This window comes from Erythrolamprus reginae, chromosome 1, assembly GCF_031021105.1.
Source record: "Erythrolamprus reginae isolate rEryReg1 chromosome 1, rEryReg1.hap1, whole genome shotgun sequence".
Lineage (NCBI taxonomy): Eukaryota > Metazoa > Chordata > Lepidosauria > Squamata > Dipsadidae > Erythrolamprus > Erythrolamprus reginae.
In genome coordinates, this window is record NC_091950.1 from 422,342,565 (window position 1) to 422,357,335 (window position 14,771).

Below are 14,771 nucleotides of genomic sequence, written 5' to 3' on the forward strand. Positions count from 1 at the left end.
GGGCCGGGGCCGCCACAGAGAAGGCTCTTCCTCTGGGTCCCGCCAAGCGACATTAATCCATCTCTATCACAAACAAAGCAATCCGAGGCTCCTCAAAAGGTCTGCAGGTAATCCTCACCTGACCACCGTAATGGAATCTCTCCATGACAGTTGTAAATGGATGAACAGTGCAGTCAGACGGTAGGGCACAATTGTATTGGCAGCTCTGTGTAAGCAAAAACTTCAGAAGGGAAGGATTTAGGGGTTGTGATTTCTGACAGTCTCAAAATGGGTGAACGGTGCAGTCAAGCGGTAGGGAAAGCAAGTAGGATGCTTGGCTGCATAGCTAGAGGTATAACAAGCAGGAAGAGGGAGATTGTGGTCCCGCTGTATAGAGAGCTGGTGAGACCACATTTGGAATAATACTGTGTTCAGTTCTGGAGACCTCACCTACAAAAAGATATTGATAAAATTGAACGGGTCCAAAGACAGGCTACAAAAATGGTGGAAGGTCTTCAGCATAAAACTGATCAGGAAAGACTTCATGAACTCCATCTGTAGAGTCTGGAGGACAGAAGGGAAATGGGGGACATGATTGAACATTTAAATATGTTAAAGGATTCAATAAGGTTCAGGAGGGAAGTGTTTTTAATAGGAAAATGAACACCAGAACAAAAGGGCACAATCTGAGGTTAGTTGGGGGAAAGATCAGAAGCAGCATGAGAGAATATTATTTTGCTGAAAGTAGTAGATGCTTGGAACAAACTTCCAGCAGACGTGGTTGGTAAATCCACAGGAACTGAATTGAAACATGCCTGGGATAAACATAGATCCATCCTAAGATAAAATACAGGAAATAGTATAAGGGCAGACTAGATGGACCATGAGGTCTTTTTCTGCTGTCATTCTTCTATGTTTCTATTAACCAAACCAGAGGTGACAGATTTGGGCAAGACCATCATAAATCATGGTCATGTGACCACTGGAAAGTGCCAACAGTCATGTACCCAAAGTTAGGGGGAAGTGACTGTCAGAACTTTGGAACTGGTTTGTAGTCAGCCCTAAGGTTGGTCTGCTGTAATTTTGGCTACTAAGTGATTGGTCATAAGTTGAGGTTGGAAAAGGAACTGCTAAATTAACCTGGAATTCTGCCTAACTATTTTGAGTTCGATGGAGCTACACTGCCATCTGCAGGCGGATAAAAGGCAGTGTTCACCAAGGCAAAATAATAACAACAACAAACAACAACAACAACAATATTAATAATAATAATAATAATAATAATAATAATAATAATAATAATAATAATAATAATAGACACGATGCTATGGCACAAATGATCCAGTGGAAATTGTGCCGGAACTACCATTTCCCAGTGGCAAAGAACTGGTGGGATCATAAGCCCGAAAAAGTGGTCGAAAATGAGCAAGCAAAACTACTGTGGGACTTCCGACTTCCGACTGACTGAATTCTGAAGCATAACACACCAGACATTGTGATCGTGGAGAAAAAGAAAATATGGATCATCGACATCGCAATCCCAGGAGACAGCAGAATTGAGGAGAAGCAGCTAGAGAAATCAGTGAAATACGAAGATCTAAAAATCGAGCTGCAACGACTCTGGCATAAGCCCGTGAAAGTGGTCCCAGTGGTCCTGGGCATGCTGGGCACAGTACCAAAGGATCTCGGGACATTTGAAAACCATCGGAATTGACAAAATCTCCATCTGTCAATTGCAAAAGGCCCCTTTACTGGGATCGGCAAACATAATTCGCCGCTACATCACGCAGTCCTAGGTGCTTGGGAAGCGCCCGACTGGTGATGAAATATGAAATCCAGCATAGTGATCTCGTTTGCTGTGTTGTATCGACATAATAATAATAATAATAATAACAATAATAATAATAATAATAATAATAATAATAATAATAATAATAATTTATTAGATCTGTATGCCGCCCCTCTCCGAGGACTCAGAGTGGCTCACAACAGAGAGCTATTGTGGGGTTACCTAGGTTTGTCCACGTCTCTCCAACAATAAATAAATTTTATCCCCTGGTTAAGGGCTTAAAAAAAATATTCTGAGAGAGTAACAATGAAAGAGCTTGCAAGCCAGTAAGAGCTGGAAACATCGTTAGCACCTAGTTAGGGCTGGAAAGAAAATTATTGGGGCTACCTTTGAAACTCCAGATTGTGTAGAATGCGGCCTCGAGAGCTATTCTATTGTATGGTGGAAGGTCTTAAACATAATAATAATAATAATAATAATAATAATAATAATAATAATAATAATAATAATAATAAGAGCAGCAGAGTGACAGGGTTGGAAAATACCTTAGAGGTCCTCTAGTCTTGCCCCCTGCTCAAGCACGAGACCCAAGAGTGGTTTGCTCTAGATTTGGACCGTTTTGCCGAAACTGGTAGCGAACTGCTGGTGATGTCATCATGACATCACCGACCTGCTTCGTTTGGTGCTGGTCCATGGGCAACGTCATCTTTTTTAAAAAAAATCAAATTTCTTTTTTTTTCCCCCTGGATTTTTTTAAAAAAAATTCTGACCATGCAGCACATTCCGGCACTGTGTATATGGTCCCCATCTTGTTTTTTTGGCTTTTGGGGGGTGGGATTTTTCGCCGCTGCGCATGCGTAAGCAAGCACACACCCACGAGGCGTGGGAGGAAGCAAACGGGCAGCGAGCTAAGTTGGAGCCCATCCATGAGGAGACCTATACTATTTCAGAAAATGGCTGTCCACGCTCTTCTTTAAAATCTCCAGCGGTGGGGAAGTGGAGTGGTCCATATGATGAACTTGTGGGTGTAGGGACTAGGGATGAACCCAGTGATGGGCTCCTACAGGTACGGTCACGTATGCAGAACTGGTAGAAAAAATGTGAATCCCCCCCCACCCTCCTGGGCTTTGGGTCTGTTTTTTCTATCACAGTAAATGAGGTTGAATGTGTATAATTTTAGGAGAGCTGTGCGTGTGCGTGTGTGTGTACATACACATACAGTTTATATAGTACATAATGTATATTTTGTGTGCCTGTGTGTAATATTTATTTATTTATTTATTGGATTTGTATGCCGCCCCTCTCCGCAGACTCGGGGCGGCTAACAACAATGATAAAAAACAACATGTAACAATCCAATTTAATAAAACAACTAAAAACCCTTATAATAAAACCAAACATACACACAAACATACCAGGCATAACTTGTGATGGCCTAGGGGGAAGGAATATCTCAACTCTCCCATGCCTGGCGGCATAAATGAGTCTTGAGTAGTTTACGAAATACAGGGAGGGTGGGGGCAGTTCTGATCTCCGGGGCGAGTTGGTTCCTGAGGGCCGGGGCCGCCACAGAGAAGGCTTTTCCCCTGAGGCCCGCCAATAATAATAATAATAATAATAATTTATTAGATTTGTATGCCGCCCCTCTCCGAAGACTCGGGGCGGCTCACAATGTAACAGTGATACAATGCATTACAAATCCAATAGTAGAAAAATTAAATCAATTTAAAAAACATTAATAACATAGTAAAATCCCTAACTATGCAATCATACACATTCAACCTAATCCATCATACAGTAAGGCCGAAAACATAACAAAAAAGGGGGGAGAGGGTGGTAATTATCCCCACGCCTGGCAACAAAGGTGGGTCTTCAACATTTTACGGAAGGCAAGGAGGGTGGGGGCTGTTCAAATCTCTGGAGGAAGTTGATTCCAGAGGGCCGGGGCCACCACAGAGAAGGCTCTTCCCCTGGGTCCCACCAGACGACATTGTTTAGTCGACGGGACCCGGAGAAGGCCAACTCTGTGGGACCTAATTGGCCGCTGGAATTCGTGCAGCAGAAGGCGGTCCCGGAGATATTCTGGTCTGATGTAGGGCTTTATAGGTTATAACCAACATATGGCATATATACATAGAATTCACTCATGCCTGCTACAGGCCCTGCGAACCCTAGCATCCCGAAGAAGCTCCTCCTCTTCTCCTGAGTCATTCATCTCAAGAGGTGCAGAAGGCCCTGGTTGTTCTTCAGACTCTGACACCCCATCCTCTTCGCTGTCAGTCTCGGGTGGCAGGAACTGTACCGCGCCTGTCTCTGCGTCCTCTGGGTCTATGACCAATTGTACAGGACGCGACTGGGCCACAACAAATCTCTTCTTAAAAACTTCCTGTTGGAGCCTCCCACACCTCTGGTGGTGAGCAGTTCCACTGGTTGATTGTTCTAACTGTCATGAATTTTTTTCTTAGTTCTAGGTTTTTCCACCTTAAGAATTCATAGGCGTTGAACAAGAAATATGTGTAAGGATGAGATAGTATTTGTCAGCTGTCCCAACCTGGACCGTTAGTGTTGTGGTTCAGCCTGAGTCAGATGAAAGACCAGCTGCGTCTCCGCTGGCTCCATGCCCGGGGGAGGATGAGAGCGGAGAGGAAAGTGACGAGGAAGAAAGGCCTGGGAGCCCTGGGGAGGGGCTCTCTCAAGCCAGTAGCTTGGATTCTCTGGAGTCTCTGGAGTCATTGGATGACGAAGCACAAGATATCATTAGCATGCGACAGAGACGCATAGATCAAAGGAGGAATCAATTGAAGAAATATTATCAGCGTTGAATGAGGAACACCCGGGGGTTGGGTGTGGTCCTCATTAGCAGGGAAGGGTTTATAAGGCAGGCAAACTCTTTCGGCAGCGTGGAGTGTTATCAGAGTGGAGTTGCTGTAATCTGCATTGTCTCTCAGCGTTTCTGTTCCTGGCTCGTGGCCCAGCAGTCTTGAAGACCCATGGGAGGTGTATGTCTGTTATCTACAGCCTCGTCTTGGCATCAAGGATCCTGTGTTTCTGTATGAACAATTGCCTTCATGTATCTATTTGGAGTTCCAGTGTTTTCCTGATTTGTAAGGACATTTTCTGTTGGCTTCTTTTCTCTTTACCATTATAAAACTGTGTTTGGATTCTACCGGTGTGTCTGGCTTATCTTTTTGGGTTGGTCATAGCTTCCGGAGTGACCCAGACAGAACAGTTAGAAAGCAACCATGAGTCTTAGACTCATGGTTAGCCAAAAGTATCCTTTACTAAAGCCAAGCGGTTACAAAAGAAGCAAAGCTGGATATGAGATTTTCCTGCCCAAAGTCAGAGGTGGAATTCAGCCGATTCAGAGCCATTTGCCCGAACTGGTAGCAGAAATTGCGAGTGGGACATTTGCGAACTGGTAGAGAAGGTAATTATTAACCTTTCCATGTCCCCCTCCAAACATACACACACACAATAAGTCTCCAATTAAGTGCAAATAAATTGTTTTGGGAAACAGTCCCTATTTTTGCAGCCGACATTCCTGTATTGTCCTTAAAGCAGCTAAAGTTTCTCATGGAAAGGTCCAAAGCTGGGTTTTATTTCCTCGTGTTGACCTCTGGCAACGTGCCTTCTCATTGCACCCACTTCCCTTCCTCCCCCCGCCAAAGGAGGTTGTGATCTACTTTATCAAATGCCTTACTGAAGTCTAAGTCAATTATCTCCACAGCCTTTCTCTGATCCCAAAGACCTTGCACCTAAATATCAAATAACAGATTGTGGTCTACTTTATCAAATGCCTTTCTTATGGGAAGGTCCAAGGCCATAGTTCCCTCTAAGCTGAGCAGTGAGCAATCGCTCACTTAAAAATCATCATCAACTCAGAGTTTTCCAAACCTGCCCAGAAGCCGAGAGGGAAAGAGTGAGAGGGAAGGAGAGAGAGAGGAAGAGAGGAAGAGAGAGAAACAGATAGAAAAAAGAGAGGAAGGAAAAGAGAAAGAAAAAGAATGGGAGTAAGGAAGAGAGAAAGAAAATCAAAATCTAGTTTGAAACTAGCTCAACTATTTAAGTGGCATTTTGATATTGATAGAGTTGCCCTATTATGAGCTCACTGTTATAGACACACAGTACAGTATTTTATTTTGAAATTCTCTGAGGCAAAACAGGGTGGGTTTTTTGTTTGTTTATTTATTTGTTTGTTTGTTTGTTTATTTATTTATTTATTTATTATTTCTGTGCCGCCCAGTCCCGAAGGGACTACCGCTCAGACACTATACTTTTCTGCCCACCCCCCAAAAAAATTAGAGGGAACACTGTCCAAGGCTGGGTTTTATTTCCTCATGTTGACCCCTGGCAACGTTCCTTCTCATTGCACCCTCTTCTCTCCCCCCCCCCCCCGCCAAAGGAGGTTGTGATCTACTTTATCAAATGCCTTACTGAAGTCTAAGTCAATTATCTCCACAGCCTTTCTCTGATCCCAAAGACCTTGCACCTAAATATCAAATAATAGATTGTGGTCTACTTTATCAAATGCCTTTCTTATGGGAAGGTCCAAGGCTGGGTTTAGTTTCCTCATGTTGACCACTGGCAACCTACCCTCTCATTGCACCTACTTCCCTTCCTCACCTCCCCACCTTTCAATGCCAGGCTGCAATCCTTCTCGTGGTGATGCGGTCCAAACCACATTTTTCTATCCTATTAAATAGTGGGCTGTAGTCTACTTTATCAAATGCCTTACTGAAGCCCAAGTCAATTATCTCTACAGCCTTTCTCTGATCCCAAAGACCTTCTACCTAAAGAAACATGTGGATCAAATTTTGTAAAGTCACCAACCAAGTATCCTATAGCTCAGTGTTTCTCAACCTTGGCAACTTGAAGAATTCTGGACTTCAACTCCCAGAATTCCCCAGCCAGCATTCGCTGGCTGAGGAATTCTGGGAGTTGAAGTCCAGATCTGGGAGTTGAAGTCCAGATCTCTTCAAGTTGCCAAGATTGGGAAACACTGCTATAGGTTATCCTCCACTTACAACCATTCATTTAGTGACAGTTCGAAGTTCCAAAGCCAATAAGAAAAGTCATTTATGATCAGTCCTAGCACTTACAACTGTTGCAGCGTATCTCCATGGTCACATGGTCACGGTTTGGCTGCAAGACATGTACTTATGACAAGTGAGATCAATGGGCGAAACTGCATTTCCTTAGTGACCACACAATTTGCAAAATAATGGCAGTGATTCTGCAATAAGTAATTAGTAATTACTAACTGCAATTAGTAGACCTGCAAAATGCTGGGAACATAATAGACTTAGATTTCAGTAAGGCGTTCGACAAAGTAGACTACAAAATTCCTAAGAGGTCAGCAAGGGGTGAGTACAAGTGCACTAGAGTGCCTTCCATCCCCTGTTCTATTGCTCTCCTATATCTCCTATACCTTTCTTCTATTCCTATATCTCTTCTTCTATTCTTAGAAACATAGAAGACTGACGGCAGAAAAAGACCTCATGATCCATCTTGTCTGCCCTTATACTATTTTCTGTATTTTATCTTAGGATGGATATATGTTTATCCCAGGCATGTTTCAATTCAGTCACTGTGGATTTATCTACCACGTCTGCTGGAAGTTTGTTCCAAAGATCTACTACTCTTTCAGTAAAATAATATTTTCTCATGTTGCTTTTGATCTTTCCCCCAACTAACTTCAGATTGTGTCCCCTTCACTTTCCTATTAAAAACACTTCCCTCCTGGACCTTATTTAACCCTTTAACATATTTAAATGTTTCGATCATGTCCCCCCTTTTCCTTCTTTCATTGATATGTTCTATTATTATATCTTCTATTCTTTCATTGATATATTTTACTATGAGTATCTCCTCTATAACATTCATGTATTTTACTATGTGTGTGTGTGTGTGTGTGTGTGTGTGTGTGTATGTATGTATGTATGTATGTATGTATATATATATATGTGTGTGTGTGTGTGTGTGTGTAGATTGTTCTGAGTTCGGGTTTTGCCCCGTGTAATATTTTGAGTGTCTATGCGACGTTACAGTGAAATCACATTCACCATCATCAGGCTGAAGTTGTAATCTTCGTGCTGCTGTAAATATATAACTATATAACTATATTTACAGCAGCACGAAGCTTACAACTTCAGCCTGATGATGGTGAATGTGATTTCACCGAAACGTCGCATAGACACTCAAAATATTACATGGGGCAAAACCCGAACTCAGAACAATCTACATACATATACCCGTGAAAATCTACGAAAACAAATATATATATATATATATTTGTTTTCGTAGATTTTCACAGGTACAGATATGATGGTCTTGGTATATTCGGGTTTCTTCCCGTGTAGGACTTGGAAATTTCTGGCGACGTTTCGACGAGGTCCCACTCGTCATCTTCAGACTGGTGTTTCTGTCCTTGTTCTAGGGCGAACACAGTGAGACCTGAGCTGCCTTCCTTCTATAAATACTACACACCAGGCAATTGCTGAGCCATCAAACCACACCCAGCCACCAGTATTTATAGAAGGAAGGCAGCTCAGGTCTCACTGTGTTCACCCTAGAACAAGGACAGAAACACCAGTCTGAAGATGACGAGTGGGACCTCGTCGAAACGTCACCAGAAATTTCCAAGTCCTACACGGGAAGAAACCCGAACCCTCATTGTGTATTGGACAAAAGAAAGAAAGAAAGAAAGAAAGACTTTTTGGGAAAATGTAGGATAGACAGCATCACCACCAGATGGGTTTGGAACTGGCTGAAAAACTGTTCTCAACAAGTAGTTTTTAATAATTCTACGTCTACATGGAGGGTTGATGAAATATGACTGGGGGTTGACCGTTGCTTCGCAGGGTGAATCAGTTCTGTGATGAAGAGGACAAGGAGAAAGGAGAGGAGAGAGGTGGAGGGAAGAGAGAGGGGTTATGGAAGGGGGAATGGGAGGAGGAGGAAGAGGAGGGGGAGGAGGAAGAATGGGGAGGAGGGCTTTTAACTCTCAGACAACTTATGAGCTGCATTAAGTGAGGCGGGAGCAGAATTCCTCCCAAAGGCACCAAATCCCCCTTGAAGATGGTCCTTTTGTGGCTGAGATGCTTCTCCATTCACCCCTCCTACCCTCGAGGGGTTGGGGGTCTTCTCTCCCCCTTAGGGCCTTAAGTTGTGCATCAACACCCGTTCTTCCTGCTCGTCTTCTTCTTCCTCCTCCACCAAGGAAGAGAAGCGTGACTTCGCCCGAGCCAACCAGTCCCGTAGTTTCAACTCTGGAGTAACAGGGAAGTCAAGAAATGAGCAATTAGCACAAGTTGCCATTCTAAGCCCTCTTCTACAGGCTGTCCTCGATGTACGGTTGTTCGTTTAGGGACCGTTCAAAGTTACAATGGAACTGATAATAGTGGCTTCTGACCTTCCCCCCACCCCCAGAAATGTTGCAGCATCATTGCAGTCTTGCGATCAAAATTCAGACGCAGTTCAGCAACAAACTCATATTTATGACGAGCACCTGCACCAAAGACAAATTCGTTGTGTGTCCAATCTCATTTGGCCAATAAAGAATTATGTTCTGTTCTATTTTCTATTACCGGTATATTCCTATTTTTATTCTGTTCCATTCCATTCTTTCTATATTCTATTTTAATTAATTCTATTCATTCCATTCCATGATTTCCATATTCTATTCTCTATTCCATTCTATTCTATTCTTTTTCTATTCTATTCTATTCTATTCTATTCTATGATTTCCATATTCTATTCTCTATTCTATTCTATTCCATTCTATTCTATTCTTTTTCTTTTCTATTCTATTCTATTCCATGATTTCCATATTCTATTCTCTATTTCTTTCCATTCCATTCTATTCTTTTTCTTTTCTATTCTGTTCTATTCCATGATTTCCATATTCTATTCTCTATTTCTTTCCATTCTATTCTTTTTCTATTCTTTTTCTTTTCCATTCCATTCCATGTTTTCCATATTCTATTCTTTATTCTACTCTGTTCTGTTCTTTATTCTGTTCCATTCTGTTCTATTCCATCCCATCCCATTCTATTCTTTTTCTATTCTATTCTATTTTCTATTCCATTCTATGCTATGCTATTCTTTTCTATTCTTTTTCTATTATATTCCAAATTTTATTCTATTCAATTCCATTCTTTCCATATTCTACTTTATTCTTAATTCTATTCATTCCATTCCATGTTTTCCATATTCTATCCTCTATTCTATTCTATTCCTTTTCATTCCATTCCATTCTTATCTATTCTTTTTATATTCTATTTTATTCCATTCTATTACATTCTTCTATTCTTTTTCTTTTCCATTCCATTCAATGTTTTTCATATTCTATTCTTTATTCTACTCTGTTCTGTTCTCTATATTCTGTTCTGTTCTGTTTTATTCCATCCCATTCTATTCTATTCTGTTCTATTCTTAGTCTATTCTATTTCTATTCCATTCTCTATTCTATTCCATTCTATTCTATTCTCTATTCTATTCCATTTCATTCCCTTCTATTCTAATTCTCTATTCCATTCCATTCTCTATTCTCTATTCTCTATTCTATTCTATTTTCTTCTCTATTCCATTCGCTATTCTCTATTCTATTCTCTATTCCATTTCATTCTATTCTCTATTCTATTCTATTCTCTATTCCATTCCATTCTCTATTCCATTCCATTCTCTATATTCTATTCTATTCCCTTCCCTTCCCTTCCATTCTATTTTCTATTCCACTCTATTCTATTTCTATTCTCTTCTATTCTGTTCTCTTCTACTGTATTTTCTATTCTAATTCTCTATTCCATTCCATTCTCTATTCTCTATTCTATTCCATTCTATTCTCTATTCTATTCTAATTCTCTATTCCATTCCATTCTTAGAAAGTCACAAGGGCGTGTGGCCACTGACTCCAAGCACCGCTGTGGCGCCCATCTTACCTGTAGAGGGGTCCTTCTCCAGGAGATTGGATCCCAGGGGGTCTTCCCTCAAGGCATCAAGTTTTTCATCCCAGTCTTCCCAGTTGACTTCTTCTACTCTAGAAAAAGACCCCCCCCCCAAGTGTTATAAGTAGCAGGAACAGGATCTTGTCAGTCTCAGGGTGGCCCCTGCCCGCTCCCTTTATGTTGGGGAGAACCAGGGAGGGTCCATTTCTGAGAGGACGTGTTTCATTCATACCCTTCCTTCCCTCCAAGGGGGGAGAGCGGAGGGGGTGGGGGCTCACCGGAAAAACCACCTCTGGTCTTTGTTGCCCTCAGAACCAATGGGGAGGTAACAGCCGGCTCTCTGGGCTTTTTTCCAGCACCAGATCCAGTTTTTCTCTATCTCCAGAATAGCGATGGCTCTCTGCAAAGGGAGGGGTTGGTGAACAGAACTTATAAATAAGAGAGAGAGAGAGAGAGAGAGAGAGAGAATATTTGCAGTTCAGAATTGAGGGGGGGGGGACAGATGTAGAGATATATTGGTATATGTACACTGCTCCAAAAAATAAAGGGAACACTCAAAGAACACATCCTAGATCTGAATGAATGAAATATTCTCATTGAATATGTCATTTGCACAACTATTCCATTTGCATAACAGCATATGAAATTGACTGTCAATCAGTGTTGCTTCCTAAATGGACGGTTGGATTTCACAGAAGTTTGATTGGCTTGGAGTTAGTTATTTATTCATTTGATTTGATTTGATTTGATTTGATTTGATTTGATTTGTATGCCGCCCCTCTCCGCAGACTCAGGGCAGCTAACAACAGTGGTAAAACAACATGAACAATCCAATTAATAAAAACAACTAAAAAACCCTTATTATAAAAAACCAAACATACACACAAACAGACCATTCATAACTTGTAATAGCCTAGGGGGAAAGGATAACTTAACTCCCCCATGCCTGGCGACAAAGATGGGTCTTAAGTAATTTGCGAGAGGCAAGGAGGGTGGGGGCCGTTCTAATCTCTGGGGGGAGTTGGTTCCAGAGGGCTGGGGCCACCACAGAGAAGGCTCTTCCCCTGGGGCCCGCCAAACGACATTGTTTGGTTGACGGGACCCGGAGAAGGCCAACTCTGTGGGACCTTATCGGCCGCTGGGATTCGTGCGGTAGAAGGCGGTTCCGGATGTATTCTGGCCCAATGCCATGTAGGGCTTTAAAGGTCACTACCAACACTTTGAATTGTGACTGGAAACCGATCGGCAGCCAGTGCAGGCCGCGGAGTGTTGAAGAAACGTGGGCGAATCTAGGAAGCCCCACGATGGCTCTCGCGGCCGCATTCTGCACGATCTGAAGTTTCCGAACACTTTTCAATGGTAGCCCCATGTAGAGAGCGTTGCAGTAATCGAACCTCGAGGTAATGAGGGCATGAGTGACTGTGAGCAGTGACTCCCTGTCTACGGAGAGGGGCGGCATACAAATCCAATAAATAAATAAGTAAATAAGTAAGTAAGTAAGTAAGTAAGTAAGTAAGTAAGTAAGTAAGTAAGTAAATAAATAAATAAATAAATAAAGCAAGCCGCAACTGGTGCACCAGGCGAACCTGGGCAAACACCCCCCTCGCCACAGCCGAAAGATGATGTTCCAATGTCAGCTGTGGATCGAGGAGGACGCCCAAGTTGCGGACCCTCTCTGAGGGGGTCAATAGTTCCCCCCCCAGGGTAATGGATGGACAGATGGAATTGTCCTTGGGAGGCAAGACCCACAGCCACTCCGTCTTGTCTGGGTTGAGTTTGAGTTTGTTGACACCCATCCAGGCCCCAACAGCCTCCAGGCACCGGCACATCACTTCCACTGCTTCGTTGACTGGGCATGGGGTGGAGATGTATAGCTGGGTATCATCCGCATATTGATGATACCTCACCCCATGCGCTTGGATGATCTCACCCAGCGGTTTCATGTAGATATTAAACAGCAGGGGGGAGAGGGCCGACCCCTGAGGCACCCCACAAGGGAGAAACCTAGAAATCGATCTCTGACCCCCCAACTAACACCGACTGCAACCGGCCGGAGAGGTAGGAGGAGAACCACTGAAGAACAGTGCCTCTGTGGGACCTAATCGGTGGCTGGGATTCGTGCGGCAGAAGGCAGTCCCGAAGGTATTGTAGTCCGATGCCATGAAGGGCTTTATAGGTCATAACCAACACTTTGAATTGTGACCGGAAACTGAGCGGCAGCCAATGCAGACTAGATGGGTGGATGGATAAATGAGAGATGGATAGATGGGTAGACTACTGTAGGCTCGACTACTGTAATGCTCTCCACATAGGGCTACCTTTGAAGAATGTTCGGAAATTCCAGATCATGCAGAATGCAGCTGCGAGAGCAATCATGGGCTTCCTTAAATATGCCCATGTCACTCCAACACTCCGCAGTCTGCATTGGTTGCCGATCAGTTTCCGGTCACAATTCAAAGTGTTGGTTATGACCTATAAAGCCCTTCATGGCATTGGACCAGAATATCTCCGGGACCACCTTCTGCCGCACGAATCCCAGCGACCGGTTAGGTCCCACAGAGTCGGCCTTCTTCAGGTCCCGTCGACTAAACAATGTCGTCTGGCGGGACCCAGGGGAAGAGCCTTCTCTGTGGTGGCTCCGACCCTCTGGAACCAGCTCCCCCCAGAGATTAGGATTGCCCCCACCCTCCTTGCCTTTCGTAAACTCCTTAAAACCCACCTCTGCCGTCAGCCATGGGGGAATTGAAACATCTCCCCCTTGCCCATGTAGTTTTGGTGTATGATTGATTGTGTGCTTTTATCTGTGGATTTATCTACCAAACTTCCAGCAGATGTGGTAGATAAATCCACAGTAACTGAATTTAAACATGCCTGGGATAAACATATATCCATCCTAAGATAAAATACAGAAAATAGTATAAGGGCAGACTAGATGGACCATGAGGTCTTTTTCTGCCGTCAGACTTCTATGTTTCTATGTTTCTATGTTTTTTTTTTAACATATTGGAGTTTGTTTTTTGGACATTTTAACCTAAAACTGTAATTTAGATTGCTAAATATTAGGTTTGTTACTATGTACTGTTTTTACCATTGTTGTGAGCCGCCCCGAGTCTGCGGAGAGGGCCGGCATATAAATCCAATAAATCTAATCTAGATGGACAGAAGCGTCGTGCATGTGCGAACCGGTAGCAGAATCATTTCGGACCCCCCCCCCCCGGGGCCTTACCTGCAGCTGCCAGACACTCTGGCTGTACCCAGAGACATTGGTGACCGTTTCGCTCATGAGGGCAATCAGCATGTTGAGCAAGAGGATGTAGGTCAGGATGACGAAGAGCAGGACCAACAGCATCGCCATGTCGCTGTACTTGACGTCCTCGTTGTACTCCAGGTCGCCCATGCCGATGGTGAACTTGAAGAGGAGCAGAGCGGTCTGGAAGAGCCCCGAGTACACCGCCTGGCCTTTAGAGTCCTCGCCGAGCGGGACGGACGTGTTGCCGGCGGGTTGGGAAGTGCCCGCGGTGAGGATGATGAGCGCTGAAAGGAGCCGTTGAAATTTCAATCCTTCCTCCTCTGAAAACTTTGGGGAAACTTTTCGGTTTGAGGGACGGGAGACCCAAAGTGGCTGGCTGACCTTTGGAGGCCTCATGAGTTGTTCAACCGATCTTATTGCTTTGATGTTTTGTTTGCATCAAGATACAGTGGCACCTCTACCTAAGAAGGCCTCTGCTTACGAACTTTTCTAGATAAGAACCAAGTGTTCAAGGTTTTTTTGCCTCTTCTCAAGAACCATTTTCTACTTAAGAACCCGAACCTCCGAAACTGTAACTTGAAAAGGCGGGGAGAAGCCTCCGTGGGGCCTCTCTAGGAATCTCCTGGGAGGAAACAGGACTGAAAAAGGTGGGGATAAGCCTCTATGGGGCCTCTCTAGGAATCTCCTGGGAGGAAACAGGGCTGGAATAGGCGGGGAGAAGCCTCTGTGGGGCCTCTCTAGGAATCTCCTGGGAGGAAGCAGGGACGGAAAAGGCGGGGAGAAGCCTACGTGGGGCCCCTCTAGGAAC

General features: G+C 43.6%; 1 protein-coding gene across 1 annotated transcript in view; it reads right to left on the reverse strand.

Annotated features, from left to right (window-relative positions):
* Positions 1–8,494: 8,494 nt before the first annotated feature.
* TRPV2 (transient receptor potential cation channel subfamily V member 2) overlaps positions 8,495–14,771 on the reverse strand; it is a 33,365-nt gene continuing 27,088 nt past the window's right edge. The window contains exons 13-16 of the mRNA XM_070735448.1: positions 13,940–14,247; positions 10,992–11,113; positions 10,708–10,805; positions 8,495–9,036 (exon numbers count right to left, since the gene is read on the reverse strand). Of these exons, the coding sequence (XP_070591549.1) occupies positions 8,921–9,036; positions 10,708–10,805; positions 10,992–11,113; positions 13,940–14,247 (644 nt within the window). The 3' untranslated portion in view covers positions 8,495–8,920. The remainder of the gene's footprint in view (positions 9,037–10,707; positions 10,806–10,991; positions 11,114–13,939; positions 14,248–14,771) is intronic.